The sequence below is a fragment of the Triturus cristatus genome, chromosome 4_1 (assembly GCF_964204655.1).
Source record: "Triturus cristatus chromosome 4_1, aTriCri1.1, whole genome shotgun sequence".
Lineage (NCBI taxonomy): Eukaryota > Metazoa > Chordata > Amphibia > Caudata > Salamandridae > Triturus > Triturus cristatus.
Genome location: NC_140585.1, coordinates 495,197,185 through 495,223,685, shown reverse-complemented (window position 1 = coordinate 495,223,685; position 26,501 = coordinate 495,197,185). Strand labels below are relative to the sequence as shown.

Below are 26,501 nucleotides of genomic sequence, written 5' to 3'. Positions count from 1 at the left end.
ACCCCCCTGCCTTCTGTTTCCCCCAGCTTCCGAGGCAGCCCATTAAGGACTGTCTCTTGCTGTTTAATATCGGAGTGCAGCTGTCTGCTCACTCTTATCTTATTGGAGATACAATAACCTCGCATGACCACCTTCAGGGCCTCCCAATCGAGCCCCACTGATGACACCGACTCTGCATTGTCAAGCCAATAATGAGTAATCTGCTCACCACAGGAGACCCAAAAACAGGATCATTCAGTAGGGCTGGATCTAATCGCCAAGTTGGGATGCTAGATCTGCGAGGCAACTACCGAAATGAGCATAGTAAAGGGCAGTGGTCAGAATAAGTTCTAGCCAGGTACTTCGTATTCACGACCTTCTCGTATACTGTATCATAACAGAGCACCCCATCCAACCGCACCTCCAAATCATGTAAGCCAGATTGAAAGGAGTAAGCCTATATTCCAGGATTCTGCGCTTTCCAGCAGTCAATGAGGCTCCACTGCAGTGCCCAATGGGGAAAGGCCCTGCCAATTTGTGTGCAGGTGCCCAGCGCAGCAGGGGGTTATGGTATCTGTCCAAAACAAGATCTGCCACGCAGTTAAAGTACCTCTCACTAGCCTCAAAAAGGCATCGCAGGCAGGAGGCATTCAGAAATGCTTTCAGAAAGGCATTCAGAAATGATGGTTGGTCTGTATTTGGAGCATAAACCTTGAGCATTTTGACATACTTGCCTTCTAACTGGCTCAGCACTAGTACATATCTACTCTCTTGGTTCAATGACCGACCTATGCAACTGGAAGGGCACCCCTGGTCTAATCCAATTGAGAGCCCCCTTTGCAAACATGGAGTAATCGGTGCAGTACAATTGCCCCCTTCACCTTTAGCGGAGTGCCCTGCCCTCAGAATCCGACAGACGTGTCTCCTGAAGAAATGCAATCTGGACCACGCTTTGCTTTAAGTAGGCCAGTATATTTATGATACTTGGAGGGTGTTGACAGGCCAGCACGTTCTAGGTGATCAAACAGATCTAGTCAGCCATCTAGACAAGCCCTCCCGCAGCCCAGTGTACCACAGCTCCCCATGCCAGCCACAAAGTAGAAGCGCCAACCGTCAGCCACACAATGCAGTCACACCCGCTGTACACCCACTACCGATAAGAACAAAACAATCAACCAAGAACAGTAAAACTCCCTCAACATCCCCTACCCCAGATTGTGATAGGGATACATCCTGTCCCAACAAAATAAGGCAAGTGGCCTCCAAAAGAAGGCCCATCTGCAAGGGCCGAATAGGTCTGTATTGGAGAGCTCAGTAGGGGAAATAGACCAGCCAACCTGATATTCAGAGTCCAAAACAGTGAAAAGGTTACACATAGCACCGGTACCCTGCACTCATCCAGCTCCCCCCTCCCCAAGCCAAAATAAATAAGCACAATGAAACACACAACGATGTAATGCAGCCACCACACCACAGCAACACAAAGGAGGCATATGTCTCTCAAGTCATAGCTGCCTTCCAGACAGTGCTCAGATAACATCTGCTGTACCCCTATAGGGTGACCTCCAGTCCTGGCACCGATGAGCCTGCCTAGCTTGAAGTGGACCCCCTGCGGGTTAGTGTCTCGGGATGAGGTGAGCTCTCACTAGATCTCCAGCTAGATCTCAGGAAGTCCTCCGTCTCTACTGCTCTCATCCGCGCCTCAGCTGCCTGCCTGCTGTTTGGTAGGCCGGTTCGTCTCTTTGTCAGAAATGCTGAGTCCACAGTAATTAAACTTGTCCTCTGTCTGCATTCTCAGACGGGCCAGGAAAAGCAAGCAAGCAAAGCTTTCGAAGCCTCTAATTGGCCGCAGTGAACGAAGTCCTTCAATTTTGAACCTGTAGGGTAAAGCTTAGCATTCTTCACCACGAAGGGGTCATTGTATCAGGCCTGCTGGAGAAGGAAATCCCTGTTGTGGAAATGCCGGGAGTGGCCCTTGCCTAAGTGGGTAGGCAGGAATCCTGTGTGCCCCCGTTCCAAGGCGTAAAACGTAGAGAGGTCCACGACCTCCTGAAGCCAGTCCTCTAGAAAACCAAGCATGGAGTTGCTCTCTACTCTTTCTGGTAACTCAACAACCCTAATGTTATTAAGGCAGGCCCTCCCTTCCTGATCATTCACCCTGGCAGCTAGTAGCTGGGTGTGTGCATCTAGTTCTGCAAGGCGACGGTCCATATACTGGGCCTCGGGCGCTAAGGTTTGGAAAGATGCCTCCAAGGCAAACACCCTCTGACATTTTGTTAAGAGTCCTCTCAAATGAGGCCCAGTTCAACCGCAATAGAGTCAATCTTATCCTCCAGCTGTTCTTCTGTGGCATCAATTGCAGCAAGTAGATGTTGATGTGGGAGGACATCATCCTTGGGCCTCTGGGTGCAACCCATGATCAAAGTAGAGAGGGGATATGAAGGCTCAACCAAGTGCAGTGGCGAAAGGCACCGGCAACATGGACAGGAGGCATTGCACAGTCAGCGTCAAGCATAGCTGACTGTGCACCTCCACACATCAAAGGTCACACCAGTCAAGGAGGGCCCAGTAGGACTACACCTAGCCTACAAGCCTTCCAGGCCTCACCAAAGGCTTCACCAAAGTCCAAAATATCAGGGGGAGGGTGGTGTGCATTGAACTGGTCTAATTGGACACAAAAGTAGTAGGGGCAAAGCAGGCCTAAGTTCACTTCGCAGGCAGGGCAAAATATCACACCTCAGGACCTTGAGCCCTCCATGCACCAGACAATGAAGTAAGCAGTGACCCATAACGGGGGTCCACAGTTCACCCAACAGTGAGAAGTAATGCAGTAGTGGACCCAGCGCCAATATCCCCAAGGCCTCTTACTTCCTCATTCAAAAAGGAGTGGCAGCACTCTCACATCTCCCGCAGGCTGCTGCTGATACCAGTTTGCAGGACAGCCCCACTTCCGGGGATAGAGGGCCAAAAGTGGATGTCCGGGCCCCTGTCAGCAGTCAAATCACCAGCGGGGGTGGGGGATACCACCCTTGCAGAGAGCGACGATCCTGCCTCATGCCCCCTCTGCCCTGCCTCTGTTCCATTGCAGAGCCGCCATCTTCTCTTTACATGGGAGTCGCTATGAGCTGGCTCCCTCTGCCCCTCGTCAGCCCAACGTGCTCGGTCCAGCGCTTGGCGCCTCCACCAAGGTGACGGTAGTCAGGGAGTGTTCAGGTTGGCTGAAGTTTCTGGTTGTGGTGGCCAGGGGTGTTTGACATCCCTTTTTCTCTGCAACTGTGATGCGTAGGCCTATGGGGAGTTTGCGCTGCCAGTTGCACTTGGCATGGTGGCTAGCTCCGTTCCCCCATACCACAACATAACCTAACACTTCCAATTTTTGGTGTATTTCCACATACATCACACACTGCTTTTCTGTAGAGCTTTCAAGAGTTGATGTTGCCCCTCCTCTATATATCTTTGACTGCCTCCATGCTGCATCGTTTGCCTCCCTCACTCTACAGGCTGTCGTCCTGAACTATTTAGTTGAGTTAGACCAGAACAGACTGAGCAATGTTTTTGTTGATAGTAGGGTAGATGGTGCCATGCATGAGGAATTTTCAATTTCTTGGTCTGAAAATAGATCCGCTGGCCCCGCTTTGGCTTTTTTGCATATGGTGGTATATTGAAACAGACTGCAAAATTGCTTGTATACAAATGAAAATATACACATCAAAATATTGTTTTCCTTTCCATTTGTTAAGAAACGGTTGTCTCTGTTTCAATATTAATTATTCCAGTGACCCACGGTGTGGTTCTTTTTAGGTTTAGGCTAATGCATTTACCATCTCCTACTTAATATAAGCAGAGACGTTCTAGAGCTGGTGGAGAGAAATTTCACATTCTGGTTTGATACTTATGCTACAAGCAGCGACATGCGTAAAAAGATTTTAAAATCTTAAAGAATCCATCCCAGCCTGTATCAGCTTAGTGTGGGGCAGGCTTCCAACCTGGCATCCAGATCTCTCATTGCAGTCCGTCATCAGTTTACTGCAAACCTCATTAGTATGAGCACGGTACCATTTTGTTGCAACCCATTCAGATTTTTTTCTCGTTATCTGATCCAAAGTTACATGCTTGGATTTTTCTTTGTTGTAGGTGAAGAACACTTTTTCTCTTTTCCTGCCCGGGACCGCCATGCCTTGGTGGTACAGAGCAGGAAATAGCACTGGTGGAAGCCCTACCCTAAATGGTGCGGGGCATCTGCTACTATTACAGGGTGGCTCTGTGTCAGATGGATAAGCAGAGACTCTGACATCAGATAGGTGACACTTTACCTACTTGTAACAGGATAGGGGATATACAGATTAGGCTGGGCAGGAGTTCCGTCAATTTGTGACGAGGCACCCGCTCTGCTGAACCCTAAAAGAGCTGAACAATAGTAACTCATTTTTTTCAGTAACCCTTCTTTAACATTCAGAGAGAACCACCACTGGCAATTAACTAAGTACAGCACACCATGATAACCCACTGAAACCATTGACCTAGGAAATGCAACAATTTAATTAGAAAATTGCAATGACCAAACCATTGTGAAACTGTTCACTTTCTTTGACTAACACAATGAAGCATCTAGAAAGTGCAGCGGTCTGTGAGGTTCAGGGATTTGTAAAAACTACCAAGAGTCTCTGATGGTTTGACGCCTACAAGCTCTTCTTGATGCCCCAAGTCCAGGGGATGGGTGCATGTTAGGACATAAGTAAAACTTTAGCATGTACTTTAATAATTGAGAAGGAGAGATTTCAGGTGTAATTGTAAAGTTTGTACGAACAATACAATAAAGATTTGCTAAGGTTATTTGGCAGCTCTGAGAGTCCGTGGATAGTTTTACCCACATTGGTCTGCTTGATGAGCTTTACTGATTGTTCTTTTCACTATGTAGAAACAACTAGAGAGTAAGGAAAAAGTTAACTTGTCCTTTTCCCTGCGTAGCATATGAATAAGCAAAATGGACAAGTCCTTTTATGAGGTTGTTTGTGGTCAAAGGTACTGGCCACAACCTTCAAAAGAAAGGAGTGCAAACAACTGAAGGTAGTTTTAGGAAACCCCTCACCCACCTACCTAGTAGGTGGCATGCTTCATCATCTGGGCCCAGCTGGATCACCTAATAAAATCCAGCTGTGCTTCAACGCCCGAGTTACAGCGGAGCAGGTTGTTTGTGTAGGAAAGTGAAGTGATATGTGAAGTGCAGTTATGGGTGAAAAATGTCTCTAGGAATAACCCTTGTAAAAGTTTTAATGAAAGGGTCCTAGGACATAGGTAAAAACATCATAGTAATCTGCATGAGGTTTTATGTTTTATATGTACCTCGTTATCCCTTTAAGGTTTAGGTCTACTAGTTTCAGCATTTAGGTTAGATCACGAGGCTTTCTTCAGGACCAAATTAAAGTGAGTGACCAAAAAAGGGAGAAAAATGGTCACGTGGGTGAAGATATCAGCACACACCCTAAAGTGTGCTGTGAGTGTAGTGGATTGTAGTTACTTACAAATCCTCTGTTCGGAGTACTTAAACTCTGAGTGTTTTATGCCTCATGGATCCGATCGGTCTCTGCTGTTTCCCATGCTGACCGTTTGTCAGGGTAATAAAAGGCGGTTTGACCTACGCAGATGATCGGGTCCCGCTGGTATGCATGCCATTTTTTTCCCTTTTTTGGTCACTCACTTTTAATTTGGTCCTGAAGAAAGCCTTGTGATCTAACCTAAAGGCTGAAACTAGTAGACCTAAACCGTAAAGGGATACCGAGGTACATATAAAACCTCATGCAGATCCCGATTATGTTTTTACCTATGTCCTAGGACCCTTTCATTAAACCTTTTACAAGGGTTATTCCTAGAGACATTTTTAACCCATAACTGCACTTCACATATCACTTCACATTCCTACACAAACAACCTGCTCCGCTGTAACTCAGGCTTTGAAGCACAGCTGGATTGCATTAGGTGATCCAGCTGGGCCCCGATGATGAAGCATGCCACCTACTAGGTAGGTGGGTGAGGGGTTTCCTAAAACTACCTTCAGTTGTTTGCACTCCTTTCTTTTGAAGGTTGTGACCAGTACCTTTGACCACAAACAACCTCAAATAAAAGGACTTGTCCATTTTGTTCTTTTCACTATTCATCCCATACATAATCCTGCAGGTAGGCCTGGGGCTGTAAGTGAAAGTTCAGTGGATAGCGTGTAAGTAGAATTTTGAAAAGTTCTTCCCTGGCATCCGCTGTTGTGCTGTGCTTGAAGAAGTTAATGCTTTTAGCGAGTTGTGGGTGGAAAGAAAGTTCCTGGATATGAATCTCTGTCTACGCCAGCTACCTTTCACAGTTGCGGAAGCGATATTTATTGTTAGGGATCAACAAGACATGACTTTAGTAAGGGATGTTTCCCCACCTCAAGCATTACACTTAAGGCCCATTCCTCTGGCAAAGCCGCATCTGCAGCTAGTACTGCTACCTGCAAACAGCGAGATCTCTTCAAATTTGAATAAAAAAATGAAATATTTGGGTCAGTATATATACAAAGTGGCCCATGGGAGAGAACAGGCGTGTGCACCTGTTGTTTGTGCCCCGTATCACTTAAGTATTACAGAAGGGGGATGCAGACACTTGTGCAACCCTTTTCTGCTATATGGACTGCGCCAGTGCAGATGTTGCGCCAGTGTAATCACATGGGAATGTTGTGCCTCGTTAGACCTGTCGTTCTTAGGGTGGTTCACCCCCCCCAATTGTTTGCCTTTTACCTCCCATTTGTGCTGATTCGTTTTGTTGGCCTTAGGACTCTTAGCATTCTACCACTGCTAACCAGTGCTGAAGTACATGTGCTTCTCCTCTAAACATGATGACATTGGTGTATACCTGATTGGCATATTTGTTGTACAGAGAAGTCCCTTAAGTGGTATACCATGTACCCAGGGCCTGACTTCAAATGCTACTAGTGGGCTGTTGCACTGATTGTTCCACCTACAGAAGTATCCTTTTAAACCTGTCTCATACCTATCATTACATGACCTGTGTGAGCCGTTTACTGCCACTTCGACTCGACAGTTAAAACTGCTTGCCAAGCTTTAAACTCCCCTTTTATTACATATAAGTCACCCCTAGGTAGGCCCTTAGTAATCCTAAGGGCAGTGTGCTTTGTAAGTAAAAGGTTGGCATGTACCTTTGTTTTGCACGGCCTGGTAGTGACAAACAGCCTATTTCGTTTTTCACTACTATAAGGTCTACCCCTCTCATAGGTCAGCATTGCGAATTCCTCAATATAATTTTAAGCTGTAATTCCTGATCAGAGAGCAATAGCTTTTTCATGCTTGATATGTTTGAAATGATAATGATAAATCCTCCTTACTGGTGAAGTTGGATTTAACATTACGGTTTTAGAAATGCCACTTTTAGAAAGTGGACATTTTTCTGCACTTATTGCTCTTTGTGCCCAACACCCTGTCTCCTGTACACGTATGGACTGGGTGACAACTACACTTTGTGCATTCCCTCTAGCACAAAGGGAATGCACAAACTCAGGAAGGGCTGGTTGTGACTGAGCACTCATATTCATTCATCTGCATTCTGATAGCCTTCCTATGCAGGTAGGGGGAGAGAGTGTCTTACACTTATATCTGAATAGGCTGTGTCCTGTCCTCACACAAAGTACTGATTTACCCCCCAGGGTTAATCTGATAGACAGGCTGGGTTGAAAAGGATCCTTGTGCACTTCAGAGAGTTTCTTTGGAGACACTTCATACATCAAAGGTACTTTTGGGTATAAATACTGGCTCTCTGACACCCTGAAATCAGACACTTCTGGATCTTGAACTGAACCTTTCTCAGAAGGACAGTTGAGCTGCCTAAAGGACTCTACAGGACTGCTTTTCTGCGTGTTGCCCCGCTGCTTCCTGACTCTGTTGGAAGGAGAGCTGGACTCCAAGTAACCTTCAAGGGCTTGGTGGCTTGCCTCCTGTTTTCTGAAGTCTCAGGGACACAAAATACTTACTACAATGCTGCTGGTGCTGCTGGACTCTGCCTTCTGCGAGTCCTATCCTTGCCTGAGGTGCCCCCTCCAAGCTCTGGGCCTCAGAAGTGGGTTCTGCAGCTGCTTCCATTACTTACAGCCCCTTAAATCAAGCTTTTGGGCTCTTCTCGACCGCGTATGGGCTTGTTTGCACTGGGACTGTGCTGCTCGCTCAATGGATCAGTAGGATCCACAGCAAGATTGTCTCGCTGCCCGTGACCGCAAGGTCCCGTCTGCGGTCCACGACGCCCGGTCGACTCCTCGGGACCGCAAATGGGGCGCTTGGTTCAGCTTGAGAAGGTAAAACTTCAGCTGGACCTATTTGGAACTGTATCCTACCCGCCCTCCATTGCGGTCCGCCTGAACTTTGGATTTACCCCAGTCTAGGGCAACCTAACGTAACCTGTTAGCACTATTGACTTCTAAGCACTGTTTTTGGTTAATTCTTTAAAAATTCATAACCCCGGTTCTATTTATTGGATTTTTGTCATTGTGGTCTTATCTTATTCATAAAATTATATAACCTATATTTTTAAATCTGTGTGGAGCATTTCTGTGGTATATTCATTGTGTTACAATGTGTGTGTTGCACAAATACTTTACACATTGCCTTTGTAGATAAGCCTGACTGCTCTGTGCCAAGCTACCAGAGGTTGAGCACAGTCTATCTTATTAAGTATCTAGATTACCTGACAAGAGGGGTGGTTCCTGCTTGGGTGCATACCTCTGCCAACCATGAATGCCATTTCTTACAGTCTATTTGGAGATAAGGTAACCCTTTTGCTACCGCACAAGGACAAATACTCTGTAAGGAGGCACAATGATAAGTGGAGCACAGTCTGTGCGTTTCTGAGGTTTGCCTTGGAAAGGGAAGGAAGGAGTCCCAGCAACCTCTTGGCTCCCCCAGTCACTCACGGCACCCGGCAAGCTTTAAACATGAGGCGGGGTCTCTGCTTGAAGTGAAAGGCGGACCAGTGACTTCACAGATATGGTCTGCCTGTTACTAATGGTCTAATGCTCTTACTAATGCTTTGTTCTGAGTGCAGAGTGAACAGTGCATTGTCTGTTGTAGGATGCACAGTGGACTTGTTTGGACAGTTTACTTATCCGAATCACTCAACAAACCTAACCTCTTAAGATTATTTTAACTCTATGACAATTGAGTTTTCTGTGTTAGGTCAATGTCGGAGCATTCCTGGCTAGATAGGATAATACTTTCTTATATTTCCCATAATGTGTTAATCCGTTCACATTAAGTGAGAGTAATTGAAGCAGTGACTGTCTAGTTGGCAGTAGCATACTCACCAGTACAATAGGAAGCAATGATCAATAATTAAGCACTCGGGATACAATCAACATGAGCCAAAGCGTACGTCACTCTAAGCATGCTTTCCTCGCAACCCTGGTTGTTGAGGACTACTCATACCTTTTGGAAGATGTGGAGGTGACAAGTGTATACTTATGTAATCACAGTACTTTAAGAGGGGGCAGCTAGATGAGGGTGAAGATGCTAGCAAATTCAGTTGGGTAAATCGAAACTGCAAGAATGGCATTAACTGACAATTGACAGTAACATGTGAAGTAAGTCCTAAACCAAATTTTTCAACCAAGTCTTCTAGCCAGACTTTTCCAGGTGCAAGTGCAAAAATCAAAGCATCTATTAAAAGGTATATGAAGGTGAGTGGCAGTTAAACGTAATATTTCATACATTAACCTAGCAAGACCTCAAGATATCTCTCATAGTCACAGTCTATTCCTCAGCATTAGGGCATAAAACGAGTATGGCTAGGAGAGTAGGTTGTGTTATGATATAAGCATAAAGTTACACATATGTAAAGATAATAATTCAATACTTTCATGTTGTGGTTGGGGGGTGTATCCCACTTTCCCAACATTCTAAGTTACAAAGTGCAGTTCAGTTTAGTCTTTACGTGGAGGTTCGGTTGGAGAAGTAGGGTGAGAAAGGTGGATGAAAACAGTGGGCCCATTTTACAGACTGGGCACACTTTCCATGTGTTTTTTTTGCTACGGTACACATTAATGCAGGTGCACTGTGTGCAAACATGGAAAGTGCACCCTATCGGAAAGAAAACACTGCCCTCGGGGCAGCAGCAAACTTGCCCTGCCCTGAGCAGCGCGTTCAAGAGAAATACAGAGCATCTGTTTTAAGGCCGCACTGTTTTTCTCTGTGCAGGCGGCAACCTGCCTGCCCTTTTAAAAGTAATTAGAGATCCCCTTGCTGGCTGGTGCAGTGAGTGACTTCACCCGCCTGAAAGACGATGTCTGGAGGGGTCCATGGGCAGCCCTTATCATACCTTTAGAGGGCTGCATTTAGAAGGCACGCTGAAAGTGTGCCACCGTTTTGTGGTGCACTTTCAATGCGCTTTCTAAAGGCATGTTTTCCTCTGTGCCCACATCAGTAATACTAACCAACAACAACTATGCCAAAACGTACTACTCCTTTACAGTTAAATTCATTCGTGGCCTCTTTAACCAATAAAGACAGTCACCATTTATTTTCAATTTTTTGATATAAAAAAGTAATCATCTTCAATGTTGTGCAGGGTTACGAAGAACACAATCAAAATTGTTCTTCGGTCATCTGTGACGGGCCAGCATTCATCGTGTGACACAAGTGGGTTGTCAGACCCTATTGCCCGATTCAAGTCAATGTTACCATAGTGGTGCTAATAAACTCAAATCAAATGAGAGTGGATATCAGTTCTTTGTCCTGAGGAGAACCCCTGAAAAGATGATGTAGTGGGTTCAAAACGCGTTGACCATCATTTGTGCACCTACTTTGTTTTCAAAATAATGTTTTTCATCTGAAGGAGTAATACTGTGCACCAGGGAACTATTAAAAGTCATTTTCTTCTACTTAAACTAGTAACCTGGCTTCAGAAGTTATGTTTTTCTTGAGGTGCATTGTCCATTTACAAGCGGAGCAATAGGTATCCATATAAACTATTGTGCTTTTGATTATCTTTGTTAATCGCTGTTTGCTCCGGTTCTGGACCTTTGAAAAATAAGAACTGGCATTGTTTGTTGTATTTTTTGTAATGTTCTTTCTGTTTTACATGATTTGCCAATTGTGTTTGTGAATTCTTTTTTGTATCCACTGTAGTAATTTGATTTTTTGTTGGTGGGTAGGTTAAGTAATATTAGTGTGTTTGATCCAATTTTTGTATGTGTTTTTTGTGCACAACATTGAAGATGATGACTTTTTTTATATATAAAAAATTGAAAATAAATGGTGACAGTCTTTATTGTTTAAAGAGGTCACACATTAATTTAGCTGTAAAGGAGTAGTCAGTTTGGCATAGTTGTTGTTGGTTACTGTTTAGGTGGCTCAGCCTGACTGACTTTAATGAGCTCAACCCGTATGTTTGGTTGCACATCAGTAATACGGCGCGGATGCAAAGGCAAAGAGATTTCCTCATTTGCATGTTCCCTCATTTGCATGTGGGCACGCCCCCATTCAAATGAAGGAATGCCCTCTATTGATAACGCTGGCGCTATATGTGCACCAACCATATCTGTAGTGCTAATTGGCCTCCCAAGCATTTGCGGCCCTTTCTGTAATACCAAAGTACCCCAAGGGCATGCAATGCGGGCGCAAAGGCCTGTTGAGCCCCTGAGGCACATGTGTATTACGGCCTTTGGTTCTCACCCAGTCTCCTAAAGTGTAAGGGAACATCTAGATTTTTCTCTGCCGCGCCTTGAATATCCCTAGTTCTAGTCTGTCTTTAGGAAAGTGTGATATTTGCAGTGGGGGTTGCACCATTCTCCCTTTTACAAGGGAGCAGTTCTGCGTCTGCTACCTGCAGCTATGCCTGTGATGTATCCATAGCAGAGGATTCCAGTGTTTCCGGAAATGCTTCCGGGTCTTTTAGTTCATATCATTTTTTGTTTCTCCCATCAGTAGTATTGATCATAGTTGCTGGTTCTAGCACTCTGTATCTCATGTCCCACTTGGCACAGCAAAGGGCATAGTGCAAGGAACTTCTTCCTTGTATCATTGGTCTTTTGGTAGAAGTCAGCCGAGGCAAGTATTCTTTGGTTTTCGTTAAGGTGCAGACAAATTATGTTTCCTGGCTAAGGAGATAGCCTACCTAGCATGTTGATGATGGTGAAAGCAGGCTATTATGGACCTCAAGGCATCCTGTTTTACAAAGGCTCTGAGACGATTTTGTGAGCCATTTAAATTTTCAATGCTTGGTGAGCTCCAGTGAAATGTCACCAGAATACATGTCTTCTGCGTATAGTCCTTCCGATATCCCCAAAAATGTTATATTGGTCCGGCGGCTTATGTCTTCCAAGTTGATTTTCTTTCTTTGTAAAGTCTGCAGTTCTTGTGTCCTCTGCTCATCCGGTCTATGGGGTTCTCTACTTCTGCTATCAATCTGTCTGCGGAGTCTTGCCTAGTCTGAAAGCGTGCCAGTAGGTGTTGTAGCAGTGTCATCTCTGATAAACCCTGTAGTTGTTTTTATTGATGTAAGTTACCTCATCAGTGTTTTTAGGGTGATGACTGACAGTCTATCTGATGAGGTGGTTGGAGCAGCCATGTCATATTTTCCTGCAGATGCCTCTGTTAATAGGATGTGCTGCAGTGGTGTAGGCTTTGACAGGTGATTGGACTGCTCTAGGGATTGCAGGGCAATCCTACAGCTGTGTTAATCTTGCCTCTACAGGTAAACCAGATGTGTATACTGTCCTCTCGAGTTGACTTCAGTCCTCTGTGCAACACTCCCTAGCATAGATCATGGTAGTGCCTGGACAGCTCCAATGCAACCAATGATGATACTTCCTGGGAATAGGATAATCCTCCTCACAATGTTCCCAGAAGAGAATGAATTCACCAGGGCATGTCAGTCAAGGGGTGCACTGCAATGAGGGTGCCATCAACCCAACCACATGCTGGCAGGCCATCACTGTGTGTTTTCCACAGAGTATCTGGAAGGTATAAGAACTATGAGCGATCATTGGCAGTGTGTCTGTGGTTTGGAGTTTGATTGGCTGCAGCGTAGTAGCACCAGACCTCGATGAAATCCTGAGATGAGGAGAAGCAGCATGCTGGGACAATATTAACCGGTAGGAAGCCTAACACCCAATGCAGTGTCATTCCATTCCAACTGATAAGGTCCACAGTTTGGCAGCTCTGGATGTCCGCTGAATTCAGTACACACTGGCTGGCATTGATCTCTTATCGATATGACTGGTAGAGAAGCAGCTCCATCTCTGCATTTAGAGGAGCAGCAACACAACACTCTGCCAGCAGGCCAGCCTGCCCTTGTAAGGGAAGGGAGTCTCGCTGTTTATCCCTGCATGAATCCTCCAGCCTTGCCAGTCCACACTGGTAGCCCCCATTCTTAGGATTTGATGTAAGAAATCAGCCTGATTTTGTGAGGTCGAAGGTATGGGATTGGGTACAGTGATCTCTGCAATTTGTCAGCACACTTGAGGAATCAGTCATGCTGCGGTCTGTGGAACATGCATTTGCATAATGGAGCACAGACCCTTCCTCAGTTGTCCGAGCAATCAGCTCCTCTCATCACCATTGCTGGATTGTAAGGCACACCAGAAAGTATCAAACTTTTATTTGGAGTACAGTGTTGCCATTCAGTGTCCTGAATCCACGTATTTTCCTTATTGGGTCAGCAGGGTGGGGGAAGAGCCCCAATGGAAGCTACCATCTTAGGGCCTCATTCATCCATTCAGAAAAGGGACCGCCCAACTACAGGTCGGTGGTTCCGCAATCTAAAAAAGGATGCGACCGCCACCACGGCGGTCGCAATGTCTATTTTATGTATTGTGGCAGGTGCTGCTGGCTGCAGTACGTGGCAGGCAACATGCAGTGCCTGCCATATGGTGCAGAGATATGTAGGGGGCACCATAGGTGCCCTCATAACCAATAACTGAGGCCCAGGGGGGAAATGAGTGCCCACTACGGGCCCCCAATATCCCTTTCCGTCTGCCTTTTCATGGTGAGTTCTCCATAATGAAAGGGCCGGTGGAAAGGAACATCGTAATGCCTATGGCGGTGCCTAGCGGGCATCGCCACCATTGTAGGCATTACTCCTCCACTGACGGATCTGTGGCGCCATCCAAATGTGGCGGGTGGAAAACATGATTGCGATGGGGGTGGGACCGCCACCAATGGGTTGTTGGTAGCAGTCCACCGTCATTGTAATCGGGCCCTTATTTGCAGCGAAGCCCTTCCTTCTCCACAAGATAAAATGATTTATGGGAAGGTCTCTGCGCCACTTAGATTACTACTTTTAAGTCTCTCCCACTGCACCTGCAAGAAATTACTGATATCAGATATTTCCGAACACAACTGGAGACCATCGCTTCCTCCAAGCATTTGGATCCTGAATGATTTCTCCCACCTTCAGTTATCCCCACCTGGTAGTTGCTTCTGAATGATTTCCCCACTATTTGTCTCTCACCCAGTAAACCTGATGTACCCACATTCTGACATCATATCGGCGCCTAAGCGTAGTATAAAAAGCATCAGATAAATAAGTAAGGGCCAAATTATGGTGCTGATCATCTGGTCAGGTTATGGATGTATCCAAAGACCTTGCTTTATAAGAAGGTAGTCGGAGACCTACTGAGATTTGAGGGCGTGGAAGGAGGGTTGGCTAGAGCATGTCTTTTCGGGCTCTTGAACATGTATTGTCAATGAAAGAAAGTTCTAAGGACCAAAGCCTCTCATTAGCTAAGCAGAAGCCTGACACCAGCTAAACTGTTAGAACATATTTTGAAGCAAAACATGTACTTGGGGTTTAAAGAGTAGATCCATCTCCTCACCTCCCCAACGGCAAGAAGATTGAATCCAATCCGACTGCTGGTAGTGACAAAATGCAGGTGGAAATTACCTTCGAAAGAGTGATAATATATATGTAAGGATGGTGTGTTGGAAATATCAGAACACTTTTTTTTCTCACAATTGTACAGCATTTTAAGAAAAGTTTGGCGTACCCCATTCTTTAAGAAAAGTGGCAAACCGTTTGAAGAAGGATCAGCACCAATTAAATAAAACTTATGTTGTACATCTGAATTGTTGAACCGTCTTTGGCTACCCGTTTTTGTTTTTAAAATCTTCTTTATGATCTGTACTATGTTTATATGTATTTGACTTCTTTCATACATTTGTGTAGGTTGCTGTATGGGTGGAAAGTTCTGGACTTGCGACGCTGCAGTTGTTAGGGCCCAATTTTATATGTGGCACAGTCCTTGTAAATGGCTACACCCAAGAGCCATTGAAAAGTTTAGGTTAAGAAAACGATGGAGGGTAGTGCCTTCTTAATTGGTCCACGTCAGTGGATAATCAATATCAGAGACATTGCTCGAATGAAGATCATTTGTGTTGTTTTTATTTATCTTTTTATCAAAGGAGCGCAAAAATTTCAAATTGTGAAGAGAAAAACAAAAGCCGACACGTGTTTCGCCCTAGTGGCCCATTGGCCGTGGGCTTTTTCAAGGCTAAAGTGGTATGAATACAAAGAATAAGGTAGAATAAGTTAAGTTTAAAGGGTGCAGAGTTGTCAGTAGAGTGAATTGTGGGAAAGTGGAGAACAAAATATTAGCCAGAAAGAAAAAGATGGTGATAGGAGAAGGGGGAACCAAAGAGGGGATAGAAAGAGGGCAAGAAAGAAAAGAAAAGTGCAAAAGAGAAAGGAAAAGACGGTAGGGAAGAGATAGTGAACCAAAGGGAAGAGGAAAAATATAAATCATAAAAGCTTGTAAGCAACGGCATTCAAATATTAATTGCAACAGTACATGAGCGACGAATATGGAAAAGGTAAGTCTAATAGTTAAAGGTCATGCATTGAAACAAAGTGTAGAGGGCAACAAATACAAATGTAAGTGTTATGTTCATCGCAATTGTGACATAGGTGATATCGTGATCACATGAGAATTAAGAAAACACATATTAGGCTCAGGATTAACAAAAACACATAATGGGCGCAAGATTATCAAAACACATGTTAGACGCGCCATCATATACAGCACAGAACAACATTAAGCATGAGGTTATGCAGCCAGTGTAGTAATACTTTAAAACACGGACTAATGATGTCGTCAAAAAGAAAGAAAAAGATTATGCATCATAGTTCATAGAAAAGCAAAAGTAAAACACAGTGAGGCAAACTTTAGTCGAAACATAACATTAAAGCCTCAAAAGAACTGAGCGTAGCAAAAAGGCTGCTTACCGGTGAATATTAATCAACACAGTCTTCCTATAAGGGAAACAAAGGATTTGCAATAAATCACTGTAGTCTAAATAGTAGGTGGCAAAACGGGCATATTTGGGAGCTTAATAAGAAAGAAAAGGCTGAGAAGCCGGTTTGAAATAGGGGAAAATGGCGCGCTTGGCAATGAATTCTAAGCGTTATAATACCCATGAGTTGCCAGTGAAATAATCGGAGGATAGACGCCTGGTTAAAAGCTGCATGAAGCGATGAGGTACAAATGCAAAGAAAAGGGATTAGTGTGGGATTTGTATTAAACATTGGTCGTGTAGTTAAGAGGCTACGTAAAACAATGAAATCCCTACAGTGATTTATTGCAAATCCTTTGTTTCCCTTATAGGAAGACTGTGTTGATTAATATTCACCGGTAAGCAGCCTTTTTGCTACGCTCAGTTCTTTTGAGGCTTTAATGTTATGTTTCGACTACGTTTGCCTCACTGTGTTTTACTTTTGCTTTTCTATGAACTATGATGCATAATCTTTTTCTTTCTTTTTGACGACATCATTAGTCCGTGTTTTAAAGTATTACTACACTGGCTGCATAACCTCATGCTTAATGTTGTTCTGTGCTGTATATGATGGCGCGTCTAACATGTGTTTTGATAATCTTGCGCCCATTATGTGTTTTTGTTAATCCTGAGCCTAATATGTGTTTTCTTAATTCTCATGTGATCACGATATCACCTATGTCACAATTGCGTTGAACATAACACTTACATTTGTATTTGTTGCCCTCTACACTTTGTTTCAATGCATGACCTTTAACTATTAGACTTACCTTTTCCATATTCGTCGCTCATGTACTGTTGCAATTAATATTTGAATGCCGTTGCTTACAAGCTTTTATGATTTATATTTTTCCTCTTCCCTTTGGTTCACTATCTCTTCCCTACCGTCTTTTCCTTTCTCTTTTGCACTTTTCTTTTCTTTCTTGCCCTCTTTCTATCCCCTCTTTGGTTCCCCCTTCTCCTATCACCATCTTTTTCTTTCTGGCTAATATTTTGTTCTCCACTTTCCCACAATTCACTCTACTGACAACTCTGCACCCTTTAAACTTAACTTATTCTACCTTATTCTTTGTATTCATACCACTTTAGCCTTGAAAAAGCCCACGGCCAATGGGCCACTAGGGCGAAACACGTGTCGGCTTTTGTTTTTCTCTTCACAATTTGAAATTTTTGCGCTCCTTTGATAAAAAGATAAATAAAAACAACACAAATGATCTTCATTCGAGCAATGTCTCTGATATTGATTATCCACTGACGTGGACCAATTAAGAAGGCACTACCTTTCATACATTTGTGGCCTTGTATGCTTCCGTCTTTCATGTGTTATTAATGACAAATTATTCCATAAATATGGTTGTTGAAACGATTTACTATAGGGATATATCAGTCAACAATAAGTGAACTTTTTTTAAAGTACTGGCTAAAGCATATATTTTGTACTTTTAGGTAGAATTACTCCGTCTTGAAAACGACTGCTACTTTCAACTTTCAAGGATGGCAGATGTATCAGGTCAGTGGGAATAATACTTTGCAGAACATGTTTAGTGTACTGCCTCTTACAGAACTAATTGCTAAATTATTGACTGTTTGCAGAGATGGAACAGGAGCTCAAATCCATTAATAGTGAGCTGCAGGCTGTCGAAATCCAAGTTCAAGAACTCCTTGAAAGACAGCAGGTGCTTCTTCAGAATAAGTCTGTGCTGAAGAAGAAATTAAAGCAGCTTTCTGAAGATGCAGAGGAAGGAGCGAGTATGGGGAATGACTTGGCAGAAACCTGGAACAAGGAAGGTATGCGAGATAATACGTTCATTCTTGATGAACTGTTCTGAGCTTCTGACTGAAAGAAGTAAGCTTCTGGTGTGGATACATTTAGGAAAATTCGTTTGCACCATGCTTATGTTATGACTTTGGACTTTAGCTGTTCCTGTTGCTCATGCCTAGCTTCGTTGTTGGTAAAACTCATCTCTGCAGGTATTGCTCTATTTCAACTTCAGATTGTAGGACTTCGAAAAACACATATGCCTCCTCCTGATCGAAAGCACCAACAATAATTTCCTCCATAATAGCATACACGCATACAAGCAGACAAAGTTTCCTATCTAATTGGCAGTGTGTTTCACAATGTAGTTTCAATTCTTTGTATTTTGTAACGATAAAATACAGTAATAGGCCCAGCGATTGGAAGGCTTACAAGATTTTGCTCATTGCAACATCTAAATCACTTGGCCCAAGATCTTTATGCTGTTTTTAAGTAAGCATGCATAGCGAGCATGATCCTTCTTGCCAGGCTTGCCGCCAAGATGCTCTATACACAGGTCAGACAGAACATCAGGCATAACCTCAATGCAGTGTGTGTCTACGTTTCAGAATACTAGGCCTTGACCATCTCCAATCATTTGGCGGTTACACCCTAAGAAATGAGTTGGTAAAATGTCTTTGGATTTAGGCCCAGATCTCTGTACTGGGGTGAATGTATGACATTGTTCTACATTCTGTCCATCAACTGTTGTTTTTGCAGAACTGTTCAAAACCCAATTCACCAAACCAGAAATCTTTGAGCAGGACATTATGACTTAACCAGGTATGAACCAGGAAAAAACAGTAAGAACATACCACCTCTGAGTGACTCAGAAGGAACTCCTGGCATTGGGCGCTGGGCTTCTCCCAGAATGCAACCAGCCCATAGCATAGGATCAAACTAATGATTAGTTGTGTTCTTTATAAGTACCAACAGCACAACCTCACATAACATGTAGAGGAGAGACACTGACCATCCGAAAGATTTGCATAATAGCAACTGGAATTGGCAGGCATTTAGTATATTTTAAGTAGGATGTAAGCGAAAGCAGTTAACAAAACACAGCATTTATATCACAGTGGGACAATTGATGATTTATAGCCATTGTTAATACTCTAGGAAATCAAAATTTAGACATTTGAAAAATGTCCACCAAAATTGGTAGATGCTTGGCATGTCTTATCCATTTCTTTGCTTAAAATTGGGCTCAGATTGGTGAATAGCATCACAAGATAATAGGCTGAATGACTTTCAGATGTGTGCAACTAAAAATTGCAATGTTAATATTTGCTCTTAGACCGAACAAAAGCTGCTGTATAAGTACACACACACACCTCTCTCTCTCTCTCTCTCTCTCTCTCTCTCTCTCTCTCTCTCTCTCTCTCTCTCTCTCTCTCTCTCTCTCTCTCTCTCTCTCTCTCTCTCTCTCTCTCTCTCTCTCTCTCTCTCTCTCTCTCTCTCTCTCTCTCTCTCTCTCTCTCTCTCTCTCTCTCTCTCTCTCTCTCTCTCTCTCTCTCTCTCTCTCTCTCTCTCTCTCTCTCTCTCTCACACACACACACACACACACACACACACACACACACACACACACACACACACACACACACACACACACACACACACACACACACACACACACACACACACACACACACACACATACATTTTGCTTGTAATCAGAGGTACCATCAAATAGGTTTATTTAGTTGTTTGGTGTCAGTTTATTTAAGAAGTTTTGAATAATTGAAGCAATTTAAAATGCTGATCCATCAAAATGAGGTATATCTGTATGATTACATTTGTGAACCAGTTTGCAGGTGTTAGTTCTGTGAACATAATTTAAATTGATTGACCGCGATGAATTCCCCCTGGGCTAATTTACCAGATCAGCTGCGTCCAGAATGTATAAGAAAGTATGTCTTTTTATCTATTTTAAACACCTATTCTCTCATGTAATTTTCCAGTGACGTTCTAAGCTAATGACCCAATGTGATACTTATCTCATAGTGATTGTACATTGCCATCTGTGAGTCTACTGTGCAGAGTCTAAGTGCATGGGCTGAAAGCCTGTTATGTCCGTGAGGCTTCAGATCAGGAGGCCCACCTGCTGGCCCTTGGAGTCACTCGGGGGTCAAGTGATGCAGGTCCAGTCCTTCTCACACAGGCAAGAGGGCAACAGGCAGCAAATCAGCAAAGCAGGAATTCAGCAAAGTGCATTCCAACAGAGTGGCCTTCCTTCAGCAGCACAGCAGTCCTTCTTCCTGGGAGAGTATCCTCAGGTACAGAAGTGTACTGAAGTGGTGGTGTCTGACATCCAGTGCTTATACCCAGTGGTACCTTTAAAGTGAGGGAGACTTCAAAGACATGCGTTTGAGGTGCACAGAGGTTCTCCCTTCCTGTCTTGGCTCCAGACTCACTACGGAGGGGTATGAGGCCTTTGTGTGTGATCAGGATACATCCTATTCAGAGATTAGTGAGGCTGTGCCCAGCTCCTCCCTCTCATCCTGCTAGGATGACCCGTCAAGTCAAACCTAAGCTCCCATTATGTGTGGTTGTCTAAGAGGAATGCACAAAGCCCAACTTCCAACTACAAGTCATGTGATCAGAGACAGGCTACAGGCACCAAATGGCTAAAGCAAGAAAATGCCAACTTTCTAAAAGTGTAGTTTTCAGAATTGTAATTTAAAGTCAGACTAAACCATTAGTTAGGATTTTAAATTAGGATTCCAGAGATACCAAACTTGTATCAGTTATATATTCCCATTTGGGGATTACACTAATAACATGTAATAAGAAAATCCCAATGTTATACTATGGGAGATATAAGCCTTGCTGTAGTGAAAAATGAACTTAATTGTTTTTCACTACCAGGGTATGCAAAACTTAAAACTACATGTCCTGTCTTTTAAATACACTGCACCCTGCCCTCTGGGCTGTCCAGGGCCTACCTTAGGGGTGACTTGTATGTAGAATAAAGGGAAGGTTTGTGTAAAGATAAGATCCAAGACCGTTATGTTCAGGAATCGTCTTTATTCAGTAAGATCAGGGAAAAACACCTCCAGCTTGAACTACAGCTTCACAGCTTTAACCACCCTTCACATTCAAAGCATAATATTCCACCCATGCAGATGGTTCCACATTCCATTACAAAGTGAATACATCTATACAGTTTGGGCCTGGCAAAAAGTTTATTTTGCTAGGTCAACATGGCTGTGTGAATTGCGCACACAGGCTCTGCAATGGCAGGCCTGTGACTTGGTTAAAGGGCTACTTAAGTGGGTGGTACAATCTGTGCTGCAGGCCCACTAGTAGCATTTAATTTATCGGCCCTGGGTACAGGGAGTAACACTTCACTAGGGACTTATAAGGAAATCAAATATGCCGATTTGGCATGAACCAATATTGCTATGTTAAGGGGAGAGAACACACGCACTTTAGCACTTGTCAGCATTGGTAAAGTGTGCAGAGTTCTAATACTAGCAAAAACTTTGTCAGAAAGGTAGAGGAGGAAGGCAAAAGGTTGGGGTTAAGACCACCCTAAGGTTGTCAGGTGTAACTGCGAACCAATAAGAGCAGGGTTTAAAATGTAGTCTTGTGGAAGAAAATAAGAGGTGAGTCAGAAATGGGTAACAAAGAATGGAAAGGGAAGATAAATGGAGGGACGCCTGGGCCAAGGCCCTATCTGGCAATGATTGGCTAAATCAGGGAAGATACTATAATTAAGCACCCTTAAACTCACTCCCTTTACCTTGATGCTATAAGAGGAGACGTTAAACAAAGTTCAATGTATAAGATTGACTAGATCTAGCTGCTGGGTGAACAGCTCTTAGCCTATGATGGCATTGGAAAGGAGGCATTTGGTGGTAAAGGGTTGAGGAGAAATAAATTGCCCAAGTGAGATAAAACTGGGACTAACGACCATTGTTAGTCACATCAAGGCCATGTTTATTGAAGAGCCTAAGACAAGAGGCGATATCTCAAAGCCTTAGTGACACAAAGTGTTCTGTTCCCCCAGATGAGGCAGAACTCTCTGAAATTCAAATGTGGCAATATAGCATCAAAATGCACATTAGTGTTCACCTTATGTATTGTGTGCCTGTTCAATATGTATCATAAAGGCCCTTTTTATTTCACCTGCTCCCAGGGTCACGTCTGTAATCCGGACCCAGGTGAATTAGTCCATTTGAAGCAAAACTAGACTTCAATTCCCAGAATGCATTAAATGATAGCCCAGGACTGGAAACATGGCACCCTGCCTGAACTGAGTGGTGTGGCAACTCCACTCCCATTTGAATTCTATTGCAAATGCTCCTATGATTTGTAAAACAAAAGGGGCTCAGATGTACATATATGCCTAAAGACCATAGTAATTTAGCTTAAATTTCATGCGAGACACTATTGTGTTTACACACAATTGAATTAGCTGAAACTTCAATATATTTCTAAGGTTTATAAGTGGACTAGGTTTAAATCAATCAATCAATCGGGGAATTGTGAAGCGCCCTACTCACCCGTGAGGGTCTCAAGGCGCTGGGGGTGGGGGTGCAGCTCCGAGTTAGGCAAAAAAACAGGTCTTGAGGCTTTTCCTGAAGATGTGCAGAGTAGGAGAGCGTCTGATGTTGACCGGGAGCTTGTTCCAGGCCTTGGCTGCGACGTAGGAGAAAGCTCTTCCACCCACCCTGGTTCTGCATATGCGCGGGCTTTTTGCTTTGGCAAGGTCGACGGAGCAGAGGTTTCTTTTGGGTACGTGGAAGGAGACTCTTTTGTTCAGGTATCTGGGTCCGGTGTTGTGGAGAGATTGGAAGGTTACGCTCCTCTCGACGGGGAGCCAGTGGAGGTTTTGTAGGTGCTGGGTGATGTGCTCTTGTCGTGGGATGCCGAGGACGGGTCTGGCCACGGTGTTTTGGATGGTCTGGAGTTTGCGTAGCAGGGACTTGTTGATTCCCGTGTAGAGGGCGTTCCCCTAGTCCAGCATGCTAGTTATGATGGTGTGGGTGATGGTCTTTCTGGCTTCGGAGGGGGGGGGGATCCACTTAAAAGTCTTCCAAAGGATGCAGAGAGTGTGGAAGCAGATGGAGGCGACGTCATTGATCTGCCAGGTCATGGTGAGGGAGGAGTCTAGTTTGATGCCAAGGTTCCGGCTGTGGTCCATGGGGTTCGGGGGTTACTGAGGGCGGTAGACAGGTAATGGAGATTTAAATGCGTCATCCCCATACCCCCATCAAAGGTTGGAATCTGACAAGTACGCAACGCTATCCGGCCCTCCCACCCCCCATAGGAATTTAACCGCCAAAGTGTCAATCTCCCGAAACCACACCCTCGGAAAGCAAAAGGGGGTGTTCTGCAGTACATAAAGAAATCTGGGGAGAATCAGCATTTTAAACAAGGCGACCCTCCCCAGAGGGTTCAGCGGTAATGTCTGCCACTTGCAGAGATCTGCTTTAGCCTTCTTCACAAGCGGGGTGATGTTAAGAGACCATCCCAATTCCGGGAGGAGCGTGACCCATATCCCGAGATATTTGAAGGACTGACGCCGTAGCGGTATTGTGGATTGCCAGTCGAAACATTCTCTAGAAAGATGGAGCGGGACAAGAAGCGACTTATTGGCCTTCATGCGGAGGCCAGAGGTTTGCCCAAAGGACTGCAGAATCTGGAGACAGCGAGGACCCGATTTGTGTAGGGTCGGTTAAGAAAAGCAAGACATCGTCCGCGTAAAGAGCGATCTTATCCACTGTGGAGTCGGGCCACTCCCACCCCCGAACAAGTCTTTCAGACCGAATCAGAGCTGCTAGGGGCTCCATCGCCAGAGCGAAGAGAAGGGGCGAAAGCGGGCAACCCTGCCGCGTCCCCCGTTGGATGGGGAAGGTGTCGGAGAGAACCCCGTTAACCAGGACACGTGCCCGAGGCTGGGGAAACAGTACCCCAACCAGCTGACGGAAGCGCGGGCCGAAGCCCATCGCGTCCAACACGTCATCGAGGTATGTCCAATCCACCGAATCAAATGCCTTCTCGAAGTCAATAAGGAGTGCCAAATACGGAGAAAGGACGTGTCGATGGGCCAGGGCCAAGTGCAGGCATCGAAGGCAATGTCTGGTGCCGCGCTGGGGCATAAAACCGCATTGGTCCGATTGTACCAACGTGGTGAGGTAGGGCTTCAGCTGTTGAGTGAGGATCGCAGCAAACACTTTGACGTCCGTGTTGATAAGGGAGATAGGGCGGTAGTCAGAGCAGTGTGCAGATGGTGTTTGGGACTTTGGAAGGACCACAATAGTTGCCATATCGGTTTCGGGTGGAAAGGAACCTCTCTCCAGGGCCTCGGCATATAGGTCTGCGAGGCGGGGCACAAGGACTTCACGGTACACTGCATAGTATTCCTGAGGAAGACCGTCAGGACCGGGGGTCTTGCTCGGTGATGTGGACGTGATGGCTTTGCTAATCTCATCATGGGAGATAGAGCGGTCAAGATCAACGCAGGCGTTAGAGTCTAATTGAGGGAGAGTGGCAATTGTCTGCTTCATCAGGTCGTGCAGCTTCAGACTCGGGATCCTTTTAGCGTAAAGCTGGCGGTAAAAGGCAGCGAACGCATTAGCCATAGCCATCGGGGACTGCTGCGTCGACCCCCTTTGGTCCAGTATCTCAGGAACTATACGGCTCGCTCTGGGGTATGTGGCGAGCCTATGTAGGATCGTGCAATTTTAATCGCCCCATCGTATACCCTGGCCACAGACTACCTCCACAGGAGCTTTGCCGCCTCCAACGAGAGATGTTTGATTTCGCTTCGAACACTCACGAGGCGCCGCTCCAGAGTCGCGTCACCCACTGTGGAGGGGGAGCATTATAGGCGCAAGGCCTGTGCCTCCAATGAAGTAATCGTCGACAGTTTCTCCCGACGCTGCCGCTGGACATGACCTTTGGCGAAGCCCCCAATAGTGGCCTTACCCGCCTCCCACAGTGTACCCGGAGATGGAACAGAACCCTCGTTAGTAACAAAGTATCCCTGCAGCTCCACTCCCACCGCCTTTTGGAAGTCCCTGTCCTGAAGAAACCAGGCATTCAACCGCCACATGGGACGAGAGTGGGGGGGAGGAGTCCCTGTAAGGAGAAGCACCAGGGAGTGGTCAGAGATACCTCTCGGAAGTATACGGATGTCCTGGATCTTGGAGCAATCCGTGGGCGGGATAAAGATGGAATCTATGCGCGCTTGCGTGTGATGTGCCGCGGAAGTGTGCGTGAACTGCTTAGCGCGCGGGTGCCAGATCCGCCATGCATCGCAGAGTCCATGAGCTTCAGCCCAGCTCGGGAGGTGTCTCGCCTGGGCCATTCTGTACATGGACGGGGTCCCCGTCGTGTCAATAAGCGGGGCAGAAACCGCATTAAAATCCCCCCCAATGACTGTGGGCCCCAGGGGGGGGTAGGTAGCAGGGTGGAGGATTGTCGTAGAGTCACGGCCAGCATCGAAGGGGGTAAGTGCAGAGAAACAAGATTAAGGGGGGTGCCCCCATAGGTACCGCATACTATAACATACGTGCCTTGCGGGTCTTGAAGGACTCGCGGCAGCACGAAGGGAAGGGTACGCTTCAATATAGCCACGCCTCTCGACCCGCGGGCAAAGCCCGAATGCCACACCCTGTCATAACCGTAACACGCCAGAAATGGGCAATGATTCCCCATAAGGTGAGTTTCTTGAAGCAGCAGCGCGATTACGCTAAGGCGCTGCACTTAACGTAATACTGTCGCTCGCTTGTGACGATCTAACAGGCCATTAACGTTCCAGGATAAAATAGGAAGGGCTGCTTTCGGGGAATGTAGATCACTCATGCGGGCCGAAGACGGCTACAAAAGCTCTTGGGGCCGGGGAAGGCCAGTGGCCGGGGCAAGGCCGGGAGCAGACCTGAGGGCGCGCTGGTGGGACGGACCCTGAGCCGTGAACGCATGTGCCAAGGAGACCAAATGACGAATGAGCGTGGTGCAGTAAACAGCAGAAAACAACGTGAAACCGTGGGAGTGTACTGACTCCCCGCAACAACAAAGAAAACCCCGCCGCCCAACCCAACCCGCCACCCTACACTTCGGAAACGGAAGCATCTGTTGACCCCTTTGGAACACAAACCAAACTTGAACGCTCGTATAGGGTGCGTAGTGGACCCCTCCAGAAGAACAGATAAGCAATACATCATCGTTAACAGTGTGGACACCCACCGAGACCCCCCAGGGATCTAGGGACCACTATCCCCCTCCCGGTGGAGATGCGCTAGGTGCGAACAGTGGCGCGATTAAAGAGTAGGCGTGCGGGAAAGGTCGGAGTCCACCTTGGCCCTTGATGGTGACCCGCCCGGTGATGGCTCGGAGGAACGATGTCCGCTGCGGGGCGGACAGCCCGACTGGCTGGAGGACCCCCCAGGGCCCAGACCCTCCGCACCCGAGGA

The 26,501-nt window shown here is 45.5% G+C and overlaps 1 protein-coding gene across 2 annotated transcripts in view; it reads left to right on the top strand.

The window, feature by feature from the left end:
- Positions 1-26,501, top strand: part of RECQL (RecQ like helicase) — a 275,541-nt gene that overhangs the window by 130,915 nt on the left and 118,125 nt on the right. For both annotated transcript variants that reach the window (XM_085652722.1, XM_085652721.1), the window contains exons 2-3: positions 17,724-17,787; positions 17,871-18,065. In XM_085652722.1, coding sequence (XP_085508848.1) covers positions 17,772-17,787; positions 17,871-18,065 — 211 coding nt within the window. In that variant the 5' untranslated portion in view covers positions 17,724-17,771. The remainder of the gene's footprint in view (positions 1-17,723; positions 17,788-17,870; positions 18,066-26,501) is intronic.